Source organism: Oncorhynchus nerka, linkage group LG6 (assembly GCF_034236695.1).
Source record: "Oncorhynchus nerka isolate Pitt River linkage group LG6, Oner_Uvic_2.0, whole genome shotgun sequence".
In the NCBI taxonomy this organism is placed as follows: Eukaryota; Metazoa; Chordata; class Actinopteri; order Salmoniformes; family Salmonidae; genus Oncorhynchus; species Oncorhynchus nerka.
The window spans coordinates 87,588,859-87,607,565 of record NC_088401.1 but is presented as its reverse complement, the minus strand read 5'-3'; the positions used below and the strand labels follow the sequence as shown (position 1 = coordinate 87,607,565).

The following is an 18,707-nucleotide window of genomic DNA, read 5'->3' as shown; positions in this document are numbered from 1 at the left end:
GACTACTACACATCTCTATAGTACTACAGACAGACACACCAGAGTAGAACAGTTTTCTAGGAAATATTTTGCTCCACTAAAACGATTTTGTCAATGTCATGATTCCTCTTGTCTCTCCCGTAGCATGCGAACACACACACACACACACACACACACACACACACACACACACACTACAGACTCACTCCAAAGGGAGTTGTGATAAGTAATCTCTGGCTAAAAGCTACAACTAACTGCTTGCTGCTATTTTGTCTATTAGGATACTGGTCTCGACAAAGATATCAGCGCTGAACCGTCCCTATTACACAGTCTGAACTAGCTGTATCCCCTCTGCTGTATCCCCTCTGCTGTATCCCCTCTGCTGTATCCCCTCTGCTCTCTGGTCCAGGCTGTCACAGCCCAGCTTCCCTGTGCTCTCTAGTCCAGGCTGTCACAGCCCAGCTTCCCTGTGCTCTCTAGTCCAGGCTGTCACAGCCCAGCTTCCCTGTGCTCTCTAGTCCAGGCTGTCACAGCCCAGCTTTCCAGGCTGTCACAGCCCAGCTTCTCTAGTCCAGGCTGTCACAGCTTCCCTGTGCTTCCTAGTCCAGGCTGTATATTTCCCTGTGCTCTCTAGTCCAGGCTGTCAAGCCCAGCTTCCCTGTGCTTCAGTCCAGGCTGAGAAGCTTTCCTGTGGTATTGTGTCCAGCTATCACAGCCCAGCTGTCAGATATATATTTATTGTAAATAGTACTCTCTCTAACCAAAAATGCTCCTCACTCTGACCAGTTGTGGTATAACAGCTGTCAGTTTATTCCTCTGTCATAGTACTCTCTCTCACCTCTCCTCCTCTACCAGGCTATAACAGCTCAGTGTACTGTTTTCCTCTCTCCTCCTCTACCAGGCTATAACAGCTCAGTGTACTGTTTTTCCTCTCTCCTCCTCTACCAGGCTATAACAGCTCAGTGTACTGTTTTCCTCTCTCCTCCTCTACCAGGCTATAACAGCTCAGTGTACTGTTTTTCCTCTCTCCTCCTCTACCAGGCTATAACAGCTCAGTGTACTGTTTTCTCTCTCTCTTCTACCAGGCTATAACAGCTCAGTAACAGCTCACTGTTTTCCTCTCTCCTCCTCTACCAGGCTATAACAGCTCAGTGTACTGTTTTCCTCTCTCCTCCTCTACCAGGCTATAACAGCTCAGTGTACTGTTTTTCCTCTCTCCTCCTCTACCAGGCTATAATGCCTTGGTGTGCTGTTATAACTCTCTCCTCCTCTACCAGGCTATCATGGCCCAGCTGCCCCAGGAGCAGAAGGCTAAGATCGCTGAGCAGGTGGCCAGTTTCCAGGAGGAGAAGAGCAAGCTGGACGCTGAGGTGTCCAAGTGGGACGACTCCGGCAACGACATCATCGTCCTGGCCAAACAGATGTGTATGATCATGATGGAGATGACGGACTTCACCAGGTATGGGGGGTGTTGGGGGGCAGAGTGTGTGTAGGGGGGGCAGAGGTGTGTGTAGAGGGGGACAGGCCAGAGGGGTGTGTGTGTTGGGGGGGGGACAGGACAGAGCTCTCTAGCTCAGTGTTTCCCAACCCAGCTCCCCAACAGTATTGGGGGTAGTATACATTTATATTGTAACCCAGGACAACCCCACTCATTCAGCTCGTCAACTAATCATCAGGCCCTCAATCAGTTGAATCAGGTGTGGTTATCCGGGGTTACAACAAGATGTTTACTGTTGGGAGTACTGGAGGAGCAGGGGAGTACTGGAGGAGCAGGGTGGGCTGGGGGGTACTGGAGGAGCAGGGTGGGCTGGGGGTACTGGAGGAGCAGGGGAGTACTGGAGGAGCAGGGGAGTACTGGAGGAGCAGTACTGGAGGAGCAGGGTGGGCAGGGGGTACTGGAGGAGCAGGGTGGGCTGGGGGGTACTGGAGGAGCAGGGGAGTACTGGAGGAGCAGGGGAGTACTGGAGGAGCAGGGTGGGCTGGGGGTACTGGAGGAGCAGGGTGGGCTGGGGGTACTGGAGGAGCAGGGTGGGCTGGTGGAGTACTGGAGGAGCAGGGTGGGCTGGGGGGTACTGGAGGAGCAGCGTGGGCTGGGGGTACTGGAGGAGCAGGGTGGGCTGGGGGGTACTGGAGGAGCTGGGTGGTACTGGAGGAGCTGGGTGGTACTGGAGGAGCTGGGGGTACTGGAGGAGCTGGGGGTACTGGAGGAGCAGGGTGGGCTGGGGGGTACTGGAGGAGCTGGGGGTACTGGGGGTACTGGAGGAGCAGGGTGGGCTGGGGGTACTGGAGGAGCAGGGTGGGCTGGGGGTACTGGAGGAGCTGGGGGTACTGGAGGAGCAGGGTGGGCTGGGGGTACTGCAGGAGCTGGGGGTACTGGGGGGTACTGGAGGAGCAGGGTGGGCTAGGGGTACTGGAGGAGCAGGGTACTGGGGGTACTGGAGGAGCTGGGGGTACTGGAGGAGCAGGGTGGGGGGGTACTGGAGGAGCAGGGTGGGCTAGGGGTACTGGAGCTGGGGGTACTGGAGGGCAGGGTGGGCTGGGGGTACTGGAGGAGCAGGGTGGGCTGGGGGTACTGGAGGAGCAGGGTACTGGGGGTACTGGAGGGCAGGGTGGGCTGGGGGTACTGGAGGAGCAGGGTGGGCTGGGGGTACTGGAGGAGCAGGGTGGGCCTGGGGGTACTGGAGTAGCTGGGGGTTGGAGGAGCTGTCTGGGCAGGGTGGGCTGGGGGTACTGGAGGAGCAGTGGGCTAGGGGGTACTGGGGTCTGGAGGGCTGGGGGTACTGGAGGAGCAGGGTGGGCCTACTGGAGGAGCAGGGTGGGCTGGGGGTATCTGAGCAGGGTGGGCTGGGGGTCTGGAGGCCTGTAGTAAGTTGGTATCTGTCTGGGCAGTCGAGGCCTCTAGTAAGTTGGTATCTGTCTGGCCAGTCGAGGCCTCTAGTAAGTTGGTATCTGTCTGGCCAGTCGAGGCCTCTAGTAAGTTGGTATCTGTCTGGGCAGTCGAGGCCTCTAGTAAGTTGGTATCTGTCTGGCCAGTCGAGGCCTGTAACTGGCCTGTAGTAAATGTGACAGATAGACAAGACCTTAGGCTCTGTTGCTCATCACCGGAGTGCCATGGCCAGCCATCTGCTCAGTAAAACATGCGTGTTGGGAGGGGGCTGTGTGTTTGAGAGAATATATTTCTGTGTGTGTGTGTGTGTGAGAGTGTGAGAGAGAGTGGGTAGGTGTGTCGTCTTTTGCTTGCGGGAAGAGGTGTGTCTGTGTGTGTGCGCACATACATCTTCCTCTATGAATTTAAAGTGACTCATTCAGGAGACATTGTGCCTGGAACCAAAGCAAAGCTCTCGGTCTCTCTGCCTGCACGTCTCTCAATTTCCATCTCTTTAAAGGACTTGTCAATGAAATGTCTAGATTCTCCAGTCAGATCTCCCCTGACGCTGTCGTCACTCTGTCAGCACATTGTCCTGAGCACAACACCATGATATTGAACATGAAAACACTTAGTTTGCCTTTCTCCATCCATCCAGCCCCCTTCTTCTTGCTTCCTCCGTCCGTCCAGCCCCCTTCTCCCTGCTTCCTCTGTCCATCCAGCCCCCTTCTTGCTTCCTTCCTCCAGCCCCCTTCTCCATCCAGCCCCCTTCTCCCTGCCCTCTGTCCATCCAGCCCCCTTCCTTCCTCCGTCCATCCAGCCCCCTTCTCCCTCTTGTCCGTCCATCCAGCCCCCTTCTCCTGCTTCTCTGTCCGTCCATCCAGATCCCTTCCTCTGTCCATCCAGCCCCTTCTCCCCCGCTTCCCTCTGTCCATCCAGCCCCTTCTTCTTGCTTCCTCTGTCCGTCCAGCTCCCTCCTTCCATCCAGCTCCCTCCTTCCATCCAGCTCCCTCCTTCCATCCAGCCCCCTCTGTCCATCCAGCCCCCCTTCCATCCAGCTCCCTCCTTCCATCCAGCTCCCTCCAGATCCCTCCTTCCATCCAGATCCCTCTGTCCATCCAGCTCCCTCCTTCCATCCACTCCCTCCTTCCATCCATCCCTTCCTCCAGCTCCCTCCTTCCTCCATCCATCCATCCAGCTCCTCCTTCCTTCCTCCATCCATCCAACCCTCTACTCCCTCCTTCCTCCATCCATCCAACCCTCTACTCCCTCCTTCCTCCATCCATCCAACCTCTACTCCCTCCTTCCTCCTCCATCCATCCAACCTCTACTCCCTCCTTCCTCCATCCATCCATCCCTCTACTCCCTCCTTCCTCCATCCATCCAACCTCTACTCCCTCCTTCCTCCATCCATCCAACCCTCTACTCCTTCCTTCCTCCATCCATCCAACCTCTACTCCCTCCTTCCTCCATCCATCCAACCTCTACTCCCTCCTTCCTCCATCCATCCAACCTCTACTCCCTCCTTCCTCCATCCATCCAACCTCTACTCCCTCCTTCCTCCATCCATCCATCCCTCTCATCCCTCCTTCCTCCATCCATCCAACCCTCTACTCCCTCCTTCCTCCATCCATCCAACCTCTACTCCCTCCATCCATCCATCCCTCTACTCCTTCCTTCCTTCCTCCATCCATCCCTCTACTCCCTCCTTCCTTCCTCCATCCATCCAACCCTCTACGCCCTCCTTCCTCATCCATCCAACCCTCTACTCCCTCCTTCCTCCATCCATCCAACCCTCTACTCCCTCCTTCCTCCATCCATCCAACCTCTACTCCCTCCTTCCTCCATCCATCCAACCCTCTACTCCCTCCTTCCTCCATCCATCCAACCTCTACTCCCTCCTTCCTCCATCCATCCAACCTCTACTCCCTCCTTCCTCCATCCATCCAACCCTCTACTCCCTCCTTCCTCCATCCATCCAACCTCTACTCCCTCCTTCCTTCCTCCATCCATCCAACCCTCTACTCCCTCCTTCCTTCCTCCATCCATCCAACCCTCTACTCCCTCCTTCCTTCCTCCATCCATCCAACCCTCTACTCCCTCCTTCCTCCATCCATCCAACCCTCTACTCCCTCCTTCCTCCATCCATCCAACCCTCTACTCCTCCTTCCTCCATCCATCCAACCCTCTACTCCCTCCTTCCTCCATCCATCCATCCCTCTACTCTTTCCTTCCTCCATCCATCCAACCCTCTACTCCCTCCTTCCTCCATCCATCCAACCCCTACTCCCTTCCCTCAGGTCAGGCTGCTGAGGCCTAGAATGGTCCAGCTTCAATCAGCTTGAGTCTTTACCACTTCTGATCCGCGTCCCCCTGAAGTATCAGGAGAACATCCTGCCGGACAGCGGTTCCCCCGCCCCCAGACCCATTGTGCTGCATGCTAATGTCATGGTAATAGATGCAAATGAAGCGCTGCTCTCACTTCCCCTAGCCTGCTACGCTAGCCCTGCCATTAAAACACACATGCATATGTAGTGATTCAAAACACATCTGTTCTGATGGAGATGTACATGTTTAAGAAGTGGTATTAAAGGGTAATTTTAACCATTTTTAAGGGCTTGGCACAGTCTCTTTCTAGTCTTTATCCAGTGGAAAGGGATTGAATTTGAACCAAACCCACCAATCATGTCTTGTAGATATTTCAATAGGTGAACGTTCAGATAGATCTGAGAAATTGTTGTCAGAATGAATCTCCACTCGTGTGTAAATATTTCCCAGACTAGGAAAGTGTGTGAGTGACTGTGGTCTCTGTGTAATGGTTCCTACACCGTGTCACCTGCAGCAGAGAGAGAGAGAGCGCGAGAGCTACTTTAGTCCACGCCCAAATTATTGACTCTCAACCTTGTCCTCAGACAGAAAGCGCCAGCAATGTTAAATCAGTCAGTAGGAAATTGATTTGGGCCTTTTTTCTAGTATGTCTGCCATCCTAGCTCTCTCTACACAGCCTGTTACCGCCTGGTGGTGCCACCCACCCTGCTGCATATGGCTACCTCCCAAACGGAACCCTATCCCTTATATAGTACACTACCCACCGTATGGCCCTTATATAGTACACTACCCACCGTATGGCCCCTATATAGTGCACTACCCACCGTATGGCCCTTATATAGTACACTACCCACCGTATGGCCCTTATATAGTACACTACCCACCGTATGGCCCTTATATAGTACACTACCCACCGTATGGCCCTTATATAGTACACTACCCACCGTATGGCCCTTATATAGTACACTACCCACCGTATGGCCCTTATATAGTGCACTACCCACCGTATGGCCCTTATATAGTGCACTACCCACCGTATGGCCCTTATATAATACACTACCCACCGTATGGCCCTTATATAGTACACTACCCACCGTATGGCCCTTATATAGTACACTACCCACTGTATGGCCCCTATATAGTACACTACCCACCGTATGGCCCCTGTATGGTACACTACCCACCGTATGGCCCTTATATAGTACACTACCCACCGTATGGCCCTTATATAGTACACTACCCACTGTTTGGCCCTTATATAGTACACTACCCACCGTATGGCCCCTGTATAGTACACTACCCACCGTATGGCCCCTGTATAGTACACTACCCACCGTATGGCCCTTATATAGTACACTACCCACGTATGGCCCCATGTATGTACACCCCTGTATGGCCCCTGTATAGTACACTACCCACCGTATGGCCCCTTATATAGTACACTACCCACCGTATGGCCCCTGTATGGTACACTACCCACCGTATGGCCCCTGTATGGTACACTACCCACCGTATGGCCCCTGTATGGTACACTACCCACCGTATGGCCCCTGTATGGTACACTACCCACCGTATGGCCCTTATATAGTGCACTACCCACCGTATGGCCCTTATATAGTGCACTACCCACCGTATGGCCCTTATATAGTGCACTACCCACCGTATGGCCCCTGTATGGTACACTACCCACCGTATGGCCCTTATATAGTACACTACCCACCGTTTGGCCCTTTTATAGTACACTACCCACCGTATGGCCCCTGTATAGTACACTACCCACCGTATGGCCCTTATATAGTGCACTACCCACCGTATGGCCCTTATATAGTACACTACCCACTGTATGGCCCCTGTATAGTACACTACCCACCATATGGCCCTTATATAGTGCACTACCCACCGTATGGCCCCTGTATAGTACACTACCCACCGTATGGCCCTTATATAGTACACTACCCACCGTATGGCCCCGTATGGTAGTGCACTACCCACCGTATGGCCCTTATATAGTACACTACCCACCGTATGGCCTTTATATAGTGCACTACCCACCGTATGGCCCTTATATAGTACACTACCCACCGTATGGCCCTTATATAGTACACTACCCACCGTATGGCCCTGCACACTACCCACCGTAGTGCACTACCCACCGTATGGCCCTGTATATACACTACCCACCGTGCTTATATTTGTTAGACTACCCACCGTATGGCCCTTATATAGTACACTACACCATGGCCCCTGTATGGTACACTACCCACTGTATGGCCCCTGTATAGTACACTACCACCCACCGGATATGTGACCCGATTCAGGAAACAAGGCTTCACGATATAGTACGTAAAAACTACCCATCTTTCATGTGTAACGAATGGCCCTTATATAGTACACTACCCACTGGCCCAGTGTCGTATGGCCCCTGTATAGGTGATGACACTGAATGTGGAGGTGATGACCCACTGTACTGGCCCCTGAATGTAGGTATGACTGGCCCACTGAATGTGGAGGTGATGACTACCCAGTGTCCAGATGTCTGAATGTGGAGGTGATGACTGGCCCAGTGTCTGAATGTGGAGGTGATGACTGGCCCAGTGTCTGAATGTGGAGGTGATGACTGGCCCAGTGTCTGAATGTGGAGGTGATGACTGGCCCAGTGTTGAATGTAGGTATGACTGGCCCACACTGACTGGCCCAGTGTCTGAATGTGGAGGTGATGACTGGCCCCTGAATGTGGAGGTGATGACTGGTACACTACCCAGTGTCTGAATGTGGATGGACTGGCCCAGTGTCTGAATGTGGAGTGATGACTGGCCCAGTGTCTGAATGTGGAGGTGATGACTGGCCCAGTGTCTGAATGTGGAGGTGATGAGACATGTGGAGGTGATGACTGGCCCAGTGTCTGAATGTGGAGGTGATGACTGGCCCAGTGTCTGAATGTGGAGGTGAACAAGTGTCGTGATGACTGGCCCAGTGTCTGAATGTGGAGGTGATGACTGGCCCAGTGTCTGAATGTGAAGGTGATGACTGGCCCAGTGTCTGAATGTGGAGGTGATGACTGGCCCAGTGTCTGAATGTGGGAGGTGATGACTGGCCCAGTGTCTGAATAGGTGATTTTCTGAATGTGGAGGTGATGACAGCCCAGTGTCTGAATGTGGAGGTGATTCAACCCAGTGTCTGAATGTGGACGTGATCTGGCCCAGTGTCTGAATGTGGAGGTGATGACTGCCAGTGTCTGAATGTGGAGGTGATGACTGGCCAGTGTCTGAATGTGGAGGTGATGACTGCAGTGTCTGAATGTGGAGGTTACTAGCCCAGTGTCTGAATGTGAAGGTGATGATAGTGTCAGGTTTTGTTAATGTGGAGGTGATGACTGGCCCAGTGTCTGAATGTTGGTTAAGCCCAGTGTCTGAATGTGGAGGTGAACTGGCCCAGTGTCTGAATGTGGAGGTGATGACAGCCCAGTGTCCTGACTGGCCCAGTGTCTGAATGTGGAGGTGATGACTGGCCCAGTGTCTGAATGTGGAGGTGATGACTAGCCCAGTGTCTGAATGTGGAGGTGATGACTAGCCCAGTGTCTGAATGTGGAGGTGATGACTGGCCCAGTGTCTGAATTTTTGTATTTTTTTATTTCACCTTTATTTAACCAGGTAGGCTAGTTGAGAACAAGTTCTCATTTGCAACTGCGACCTGGCCAAGATAAAGCATAGCAGTGTGAACAGACAACACAGAGTTACACATGGAGTAAACAATTAACAAGTCAATAACACAGTAGAAAAAAAATGGGCAGTCTATATACAATGTGTGCAAAAGGCATGAGGAGGTAGGCGAATAATACAATTTTGTAGATTAACACTGGAGTGATAAATGATCAGATGGTCATGTGCAGGTAGAGATATTGGTGTGCAAAAGAGCAGAAAAGTAAATAAATAAAAACAGTATGGGGATGAGGTAGGTGAAAATGGGTGGGATATTTACCAATAGACTATGTACAGCTGCAGCGATCGGTTAGCTGCTCAGATAGCTGATGTTTGAAGTTGGTGAGGGAGATAAAAGTCTCCAACTTCAGCGATTTTTGCAGTTCGTTCCAGTCACAGGCAGCAGAGTACTGGAACGAAAGGCGGCCAAATGAGGTGTTGGCTTTAGGGATGATCAGTGAGATACACCTGCTGGAGCGCGTGCTACGGGTGGGTGTTGCCATCGTGACCAGTGAACTGAGATAAGGCGGAGCTTTACCTAGCATGGACTTGTAGATGACCTGGAGCCAGTGGGTCTGGCGACGAATATGTAGCGAGGGCCAGCCGACTAGAGCATACAAGTCGCAGTAGTGGGTGGTATAAGGTGCTTTGGTGACAAAACGGATGGCACTGTGATAGACTGCATCCAGTTTGCTGAGTAGAGTGTTGGAAGCCATTTTGTAGATGACATCGCCGAAGTCGAGGATCGGTAGGATAGTCAGTTTTACTAGGGTAAGCTTGGCGGCGTGAGTGAAGGAGGCTTTGTTGCGGAATAGAAAGCCGACTCTTGATTTGATTTTCGATTGGAGATGTTTGATATGGGTCTGGAAGGAGAGTTTGCAGTCTAGCCAGACACCTAGGTACTTTTTTTAAATTATTTTTTTATTTCACCTTTATTTAACCAGGTAGGCTAGTTGAGAACAAGTTCTCATTTGCAACTGCGACCTGGCCAAGATAAAGCATAGCAGTGTGAACAGACAACACAGAGTTACACATGGAGTAAACAATTAACAAGTCAATAACACAGTAGAAAAAAAAATGGGCAGTCTATATACAATGTGTGCAAAAGGCATGAGGAGGTAGGCGAATAATACAATTTTGCAGATTAACACTGGGGTGATAAATGATCAGATGGTCATGTACAGGTAGAGATATTGGTGTGCAAAAGAGCAGAAAAGTAAATAAATAAATAAAAAAACAGTATAAAAACAGTATGGGAATGAGGTAGGTGAAAATGGGTGGGCTATTTACCAATAGACTATGTACAGCTGCAGCGATCGGTTAGCTGCTCGGATAGCTGATGTTTGAAGTTGGTGAGGGAGATAAAAGTCTCCAACTTCAGCGATTTTGCAGTTCGTTCCAGTCACAGGCAGCAGAGTACTGGAACGAAAGGCGGCCAAATGAGGTGTTGGCTTTAGGGATGATCAGTGAGATACACCTGCTGGAGCGTGTGCTACGGATGGGTGTTGCCATCGTGACCAGTGAACTGAGATAAGGCGGAGCTTTACCTAGCATGGACTTGTAGATGACCTGGAGCCAGTGGGTCTGGCGACGAATATGTAGCGAGGGCCAGCCGACTAGAGCATACAAGTCGCAGTGGTGGGTGGTATAAGGTGCTTTGGTGACAAAACGGATGGCACTATGATAGACTGCATCCAGTTTGCTGAGTAGAGTGTTGGAAGCCATTTTGTAGATGACATCGCCGAAATCGAGGATCGGTAGGATAGTCAGTTTTACTATAGATAGATGTCCACATATTCAAGGTCGGAACTATTCAGGGTGGTGATGCTAGTCGGGCATGCGGGTGCAGGCAGCGATCGGTTGAAAAGCATGCATTTGGTTTTACTCACGTTTAAGAGCAGTTGGAGGCCACGGAAGGAGTGCTGTATGGCATTGAAGCTCGTTTGGAGGTTAGATAGCACAGTGTCCAATGACGGGCCGAAAGTATATAGAATGGTGTCGTCTGCGTAGAGGTGGATCAGGGAATCGCCCGCAGCAAGAGCAACATCATTGATATATACAGAGAAAAGAGTCGGCCCGAGAATTGAACCCTGTGGCACCCCCATAGAGACTGCCAGAGGACCGGACAGCATGCCCTCCGATTTGACACACTGAACTCTGTCTGCAAAGTAATTGGTGAATGTGGAGGTGATGACTGGCCCAGTGTCTGAATGTGGAGGTGATGACTGGCCCAGTGTCTGAATGTGGAGGTGATGACTGGCCCAGTGTCTGAATGTGGAGGTGATGACTGGCCCAGTGTCAGAATGTGGAGGTGAGGCGCCTGAGGTGAGGTGAGGGAGGAAGTGTAGTGGAAGTATTGTTCCGTTAAGTATCTTGCTAGCTGGATCAAATTCTCCCGTTAGCTAGCCAGAGAAATATTGAGCAACATTAGCCAATTTTAACTCATCAAATATTTCAGTTTATGGTGTTAAAATTAGCTGGCTTATGCAGTCAGACAAAACTGCTAGCTAATGTTTCAACATCAGATGAGCTAACCTTAGTAACAACATCAGATGAGCTAACCTTAGTAACAACATCAGATGAGCTAACCTTAGCAACAACATCAGATGAGCTAACCTTAGCAACAACATCAGATGAGCTAACCTTAGTAACAACATCAGATGAGCTATCCTTAGTAACAACATCAGATGAGCTAACCTTAGTAACAACATCAGATGAGCTAACCTTAGCAACAACATCAGATGAGCTAACCTTAGTAACAACATTAGATGAGCTAACCTTAGTAACAACATCAGATGAGCTAACCTTCAGATGAGCTATCCTTAGTAAACTAACCTTAACCTTACGTCAGATGAGCTAACCTTAGTAACAACATCAGATGAGCTAACCTTAGTAACAACGTCAGATGAGCTAACCTTAGTAACAACATCAGATGAGCTAACCTTAGTAACAACATCAGATGAGCTAACCTTAGCAACAACATCAGATGAGCTAACCTTAGCAACAACATCAGATGAGCTATCCTTAGTAACAACATCAGATGAGCTAGTAACAACATCAGATGAGTAACAACATCAGATGAGCTAACCTTAGCAACAACATCAGATGAGCTAACCTTCAGATGAGTAACAACATCAGATGAGCTAACAACTCAGATGAGCTAAACAACATCAGATGAGCTAACCTTAGTAACAACATCAGATGAGCTAACCTTAGCAACAACATCAGATGAGCTAACCTTAGCAACAACATCAGATGAGCTAACCTTAGTAACCTAACCAATATGAACTGGTGTACGAGACTCCTTGCCGTTCCTCAAGTTATAAAGTGTTAGTTGCTTACTGGACCCTGGCAATCTGTGGGACATGTTAACTAGCCAACAAAAACTCATGTTTTCCCTCTACAGTTTGTGGGGTTTTTTCAGAATGAGAGAATTAGGTGAAAATGAGGCATTGCTTGTTAAACAAGTGGATTCAGGGTTAAGGTGTAGCTGGAGCCGGGCCTGGTTTAAACTGGATGCTACTATAGAGGTGAAAGGAAGACCACACACTTTCTCTCTCACTTCTTCAATACAGTGGATGAAAAGGGGGTATGCTGGGTGTTACACTCTGCCTGAAAGAGATAATTTATGCCGACAAAGGGCATCATGCTCTGCTGGCACGTTGTAGAACAGACGTCCACAGGCAGAACGTGTACAATGTAATAATGTGCAGTGCAGACCAAATATATTGCTTTTGTTGTGTTGAACTTGACAGTAACTGTGTGTGTGTGTGTGTGTGTGTGGGGGGGGTATTATTACATGTGTTACTCAGTGGATGTTATTTCTGCACACATGAAGCCTTGTGCACTTGATTGATGTCTACTATAGTGGCCACTATAACAGAGCAACAATAGAAGGCCCGTTTGTTTCATTCTATTTCTACTTTAAGATGTTTTTTTGCCAAGTGCAAATATTTATTTTTATATTTATATAAGAATTCTATTATAAAGGCTGTCATGGTAACAATCATTCTATTATAAAGGCTGTTATGGTAACATGCGTTCTATTGTAAAAGCTGTCATGGTAACAGGCCTTCTATTGTAACGGCTGTCATGGTAACAGGCCTTCTATTGTAACGACTGTCATGGTAACAGGCCTTCTATTGTAACGACTGTCATGGTAACAGGCCTTCTATTGTAACGACTGTCATGGTAACAGGCCTTCTATTGTAACGACTGTCATGGTAACAGGCCTTCTATTGTAACGACTGTCATGGTAACAGGCCTTCTATTGTAACGACTGTCATGGTAACAGGCCTTCTATTGTAACGACTGTCATGGTAACAGGCCTTCTAGTGTAACGACTGTCATGGTAACAGGCCTTCTATTGTAACGACTGTCATGGTAACAGGCCTTCTATTGTAACGACTGTCATGGTAACATGCCTTCTATTGTAACGGCTGTCATGGTAACAGGCCTTCTAGTGTAACGACTGTCATGGCTAACTGCAATTGTTTTTTTCTCAAGATTTGAGTGTCATTTTCAGTAGGGGGGGGGGTGGTTTCTCTAACACTAAATATACATGTGTATTTGACAGTTATAAGGGAGGTGTAATATTATATTTAGTTGGTTTATAAATTGACGATTCTATATTTAGAAAAACATGTCATTTCAGGCCATATTCATAGTTTTGTTGAATGGGAAATTCAGTAAATCTAGTATTTAATTGTCATTTATACCTGAGATCGTGTCCTCTAAAGTGAGTAGAAGTATCAGTAACCAGAAAGGTGAGATTGTAACCTTAAAGTACGCGGCACTACTAGTTGTTTATGGACTCTAATTATAAATAATTACTTTTGGGGAATATGTAGATAACATTTAGTTACATTTTCGTTACATTTTACAGTTTACATTTCCGTTACATTTAAGTGTTAACAGGCTAACAGTCTGAACAGGCTAAAGGTTTGGGATCAATTTAAATCCAGTTTTAACAGTCTGAACAGGCTAAAAGGTTTGGGATCAATTTAAATCCAGTTTTAACAGTCTGAACAGGCTAAAAGGTTTGGGATCAATTTAAATCCAGTTTTAACAGTCTGAACAGGCTAAAGGTTTGGGATCAATTTAAATCCAGCTGTAACAGTCTGAACAGGCTAAAGTTTGGGATCAATTTAAATCCAGGCACTTTAACAGTCTGAACAGGCTAAAGGTTTGGGATCAATTTAAATCCAGGCACTAGTCATTAGAGGAATCTGCATCCTGAGTGGTGCCCTATGTCCTAGTGCACTACTTTTGGGTCCTGGTCAAATGTAGTGTACGATAGAGGGCAAAGTTTTCCATATGATATATGTATACCATAACACACATCCCCATACCATCTGTCAGAGAGAGAGAACATATACATTCTTCAGAAACAGACTGCATGATGAGATGCTGCTGAATATTAGATGAGAGTGGATGGACTGTGTGTGTGTGTGTGTGTATCATGTGTTCCCAGGGATAGAGGTCTGTTGAAGAGGTGTGTATGGATGTAGTCAGTGTATGAAAGGTGTGTGTACTGTGTATGAACAGTAGGTTGATGTGGATCTTGTCTTCCCAGCGGTAGAGGTCTGTTGAAGAGGTGTGTGTGAACAGCAGACTGATGTGTGTGTGTGTGAACAGCAGACTGATGTGTGTGTGTGTGTGTGTGTGAACAGCAGACTGATGTGTGTGTGTCCTGTGTTCCCAGGGGTAAAGGTCCGTTGAAGAATACCTCTGATGTCATCAGTGCTGCGAAGAAGATTGCTGAGGCTGGATCCAGGATGGATAAACTGGGCCGCACCATTGCAGACCAGGTAGATTACGCTGTTTCATATCTCACCATCTAGCACTTTCCCTTTATCTTTTCCTACCTCTTCCTCCCTCCCTCTTCCTCTCTCCCTCTTCCTCCCTCCCTCTTCCTCCCTCCCTCTTCCTCCCTCCCTCTTCCTCCCTCCCTCTTCCTACCTCCCCTTCCTCTCTCCTACCTCCCTCTTCCTCTCTCCCCTTCATCCCTCCCTCTTCCCTCTCTCCCTCTTCATCCCTCTCTCTTCCTCCCTCTCTCCCTCTTCATCCCTCTCTCTTCCTCCCTCTCTCCCTCTTCATCCCTCTCTCTTCCTCCATCCCTCCCTCTTCATCCCTCTCTCTTCCTCCATCCCTCCCTCTTCATCCCTCTCTCTTCATCTCTCCCTCTTCATCCCTCTCTCTTCATCCCTCTCTTCCTCCCACCCTCTCTCCCTCTTCATCCCTCTCTCTTCCTTCCTCCCTCCCTCTTCCTCTCTCCCTCTTTCTTCATCTCTCCCTCTTCATCCCTCTCTCTTCATCCCTCTCTCTTCATCCCTCTTCATCCCTACCTCTTCCTTCCTCCCTCCCTCTCTCCCTCTTCATCCCTTTCTCTTCCTCCCTCTCTCCCCTCTTCATCCCTCTCTCTCTCCCTCCCCTCTCTCTCCCTCCCTCTCTCTCCCTCCCTCTCTCTCCCTCCCTCCTCACCCTCCCTCTCTCTCTCTCTTCCTCCCTCTTCCTCCCTCCTCTAGTCTGTTTCTCTCGCTATCTCTCTTTCAATCCCCGTCTTGCTTTCTGCCCCATCCCCCTACTCTCTATCCCCCTACTCTCTATCCCCCTCTCCTCTATCCCCCTACTCTCTATCCCCCTCTCCTCTATCCCCCTACTCTCTATCCCCCTCTCCTCTATCCCCCTACTCTCTATCACCCTCTCCTCTATCCCCCTACTCTCTATCACCCTCTCCTCTATCCCCCTCTCCTCTATCCCCATGTCCCCTCATCCCAGACATGAAAACACATAGCCATCGATCTATCCCTCCATCCCAGACTGTGTGTGTAGACTGTGTGTAGAGTGCGTGTGTAAACTCATGTCTACCTCTGTCAGGGATTCATATTTTACAAATGTTCCCGAGAATATGATACTTTTCCCACAAAAACAGGAAGTGTCATTATAAATCATTTAAATGTCTGGATTTGATTATAACTTTGATTAGCATGAACATTCAAACCTGATGCTACTTGAGCCTGACGAGCCCTACATTAAATACATTGTATGTGCTCAATTAAAAAAAAAAATGTGAAGGCCAGAATTGATTGTCCCGTTATCCAATATGATAGATTATAGGCTACAGTTGATAGATTATAGGCTACAGATGATAGATTATAGGCTACAGATGGCTACATATGATAGATTATAGGCTACAGATGATAAATTATAGGCTACAGTTGATAGATTATAGGCTACAGATGATAGATTATAGGCTACAGTTGATAGATTATAGGCTACAGATGATAGATTATAGGCTACAGATGATAGATTATATGGCTACATATGGCTACATATGATAGATTATAGGCTACAGATGATAGATTATAGGCTACAGATGATAGATTATAGGCTACAGATAGATTATGATATGATTATAGGCTACATATGATAGATTATAGGCTACAGATGATAGATTATAGGCTACAGATGATAGATTATAGGCTACATATGATAGATTATAGGCTACAGATGATAGATTATAGGCTACAGATGATAGATTATAGGCTACAGATGATAGATTATAGGCTACAGATGATAGATTATAGATTATAGGCTACAGATGATAGATTATAGGCTACATATGATAGATTATAGGCTACAGATGATAGATTATAGATTATAGGCTACAGATGATAGATTATAGGCTACAGATGATAGATTATAGGCTACAGATGATAGATTATAGGCTATAGATGATAGATTATAGGCTATAGATGATAGATTATAGGCTACATATGATAGATTATAGGCTACATATGATAGATTATAGGCTACATATGATAGATTATAGGCTACAGATGGCTACAGATGATAGATTATAGGCTACATATGATAGATTATAGGCTACATATGATAGATTATAGGCTACATATGATAGATTATAGGCTACATATGATAGATTATAGGCTACAGATGGCTACAGATGATCGATTATAGGCTACATATGATAGATTATAGGCTACATATGATAGATTATAGGCTACATATGATAGATTATAGGCTACAGATGGCTACAGATGATAGATTATAGGCTACAGATGATAGATTATAGGCTACAGATGATAGATTATAGGCTACAGATGATAGATTATAGGCTACAGATGATAGATTATAGGCTACAGATGACAGATTATAGGCTACAGATGATAGATTATAGGCTACAGATGATAGATTATAGGCTACAGATGACAGATTATAGGCTACCACACGACAGATTATAGGCTACAGATGACAGATTATAGGCTACCACACATTACGCACATCAGCAAAAATCACGAAGGGCCATAATGTATGCTCTCCTGGGTAAATAAATGACTTTTAGCGTCAGTAATCTGTTGGAGTGTGGGCTGTACGGTATTATGTGGACTGGGAATAGGGCGCCCTGTTCAAACCATGACGCTGGGAGAGGACACGCAATGCTGGACATGTGGCCTGCAAAGTTACAATTGATAGGCGAGTACATTTGATTTAAATGTTGAAATATAATAGGGCCTATTTGACCTTTTATTTATTTATTTATGATTAGTAGTATGGCGCATTACCTTGTTGATAATATTTCCCCCTAATGCTGTACGATGTGACGCTCCTATTACCACCTCTTTCTCTCTCCTTCCTTCCTTCCTTCCTTCCTTCCTTCCTTCCTTCCTTCCTTCCTTCCTTCCTTCCTTCCTTCCTTCCTTCCTCTCAACAGTTTAATGAAATGCGTTCCGTTGTCCTTTTCTTCTTCATTGTATTGACTTGCATGAATAATATAGTGGACTGGAGTAAGATGCAGATGGCCATTTTGCTTCTCTTCACGAACATTGGAATGTTTATGGGTCTGAATAAATAATCGGTTTGGGTTAGGCCAGGGAGACGGGGGGCTGTTGCCTGGGCAACACAGGGCCTCCATACACCTTGCCCCTGAGACCGGGGCGGCAACAACACAGGGCCTTCATACACCTTGCCCCTGGTTGTTGTGCTGTGTAGATACAACATGGGGAGGTTAAGCGGTTATCTGTTTTTAAAGCCCTTTCTCAATTGGCGTGGAGATGAGCGCCAGCCCCTTCCACAGTGGAGATGAGCGCCAGCCCCTTCCACAGTGGAGATGAGCGCCAGCCCCTTCCACAGTGGAGATGAGCGCCAGCCCCTTCCACAGTGGAGATGAGCGCCAGCCCCTTCCACAGTGGAGATGAGCGAACCTGCAGTACCGATCCTTCGATTCCATCAGTGGAACCCTTCAAAGACCGATCTTGTGGAAACCTGCAGTACCGATCTTGTGGAACCCTTCGATCCTGCAGTACCGATCTTGTGGAACCCTTCGATCCTGCAGTACCGATCTTGTGGAACCCTTCGAACCTGCAGTACCGATCTTGTGGAACCCTTCGATCCTGCAGTACCGATCTTGTGGAACCCTTCGAACCTGCAGTACCGATCTTGTGGAACCTGAACCTGCAGTACTGCGCTGTGAATACCCAACTGCGCTGACTCCCTCGTGTGCTGTAGATTCTACAGACACACAAGATACCCAGAGTCGAACCGAAAAAGAGCCCCACGCATCGACAGCAGCGAATCAGCTGACCCAGCAAAAAACTGCAGCATTCACCTGTGCTCTAGAGGAATCCTTGACCAACCCACCTCTACCCAGCAGAAATGGGACGATCTACGAGACATCATCCAAAGCTTCTTCTTTTTTTTTTTCTTGAAAGCTTTTGTCTAGAAGCTGAGAGTCCAGCGACTGGCTTGAAGCCAATTCAACTGAAACCCCTCCTGGAAGTAAAAGGCCCTCACCAACTTCAAAATGTAGCCCCAAA

The 18,707-nt window shown here is 48.1% G+C and overlaps 1 protein-coding gene across 1 annotated transcript in view; it reads left to right on the top strand.

Moving 5' to 3' along the window:
- Positions 1-18,707, top strand: part of LOC115122782 (catenin alpha-1-like) — a 271,073-nt gene that overhangs the window by 187,960 nt on the left and 64,406 nt on the right. The window contains 2 exon segments of the mRNA XM_065019987.1: positions 1,257-1,438; positions 14,576-14,681. Coding sequence (XP_064876059.1) covers positions 1,257-1,438; positions 14,576-14,681 — 288 coding nt within the window.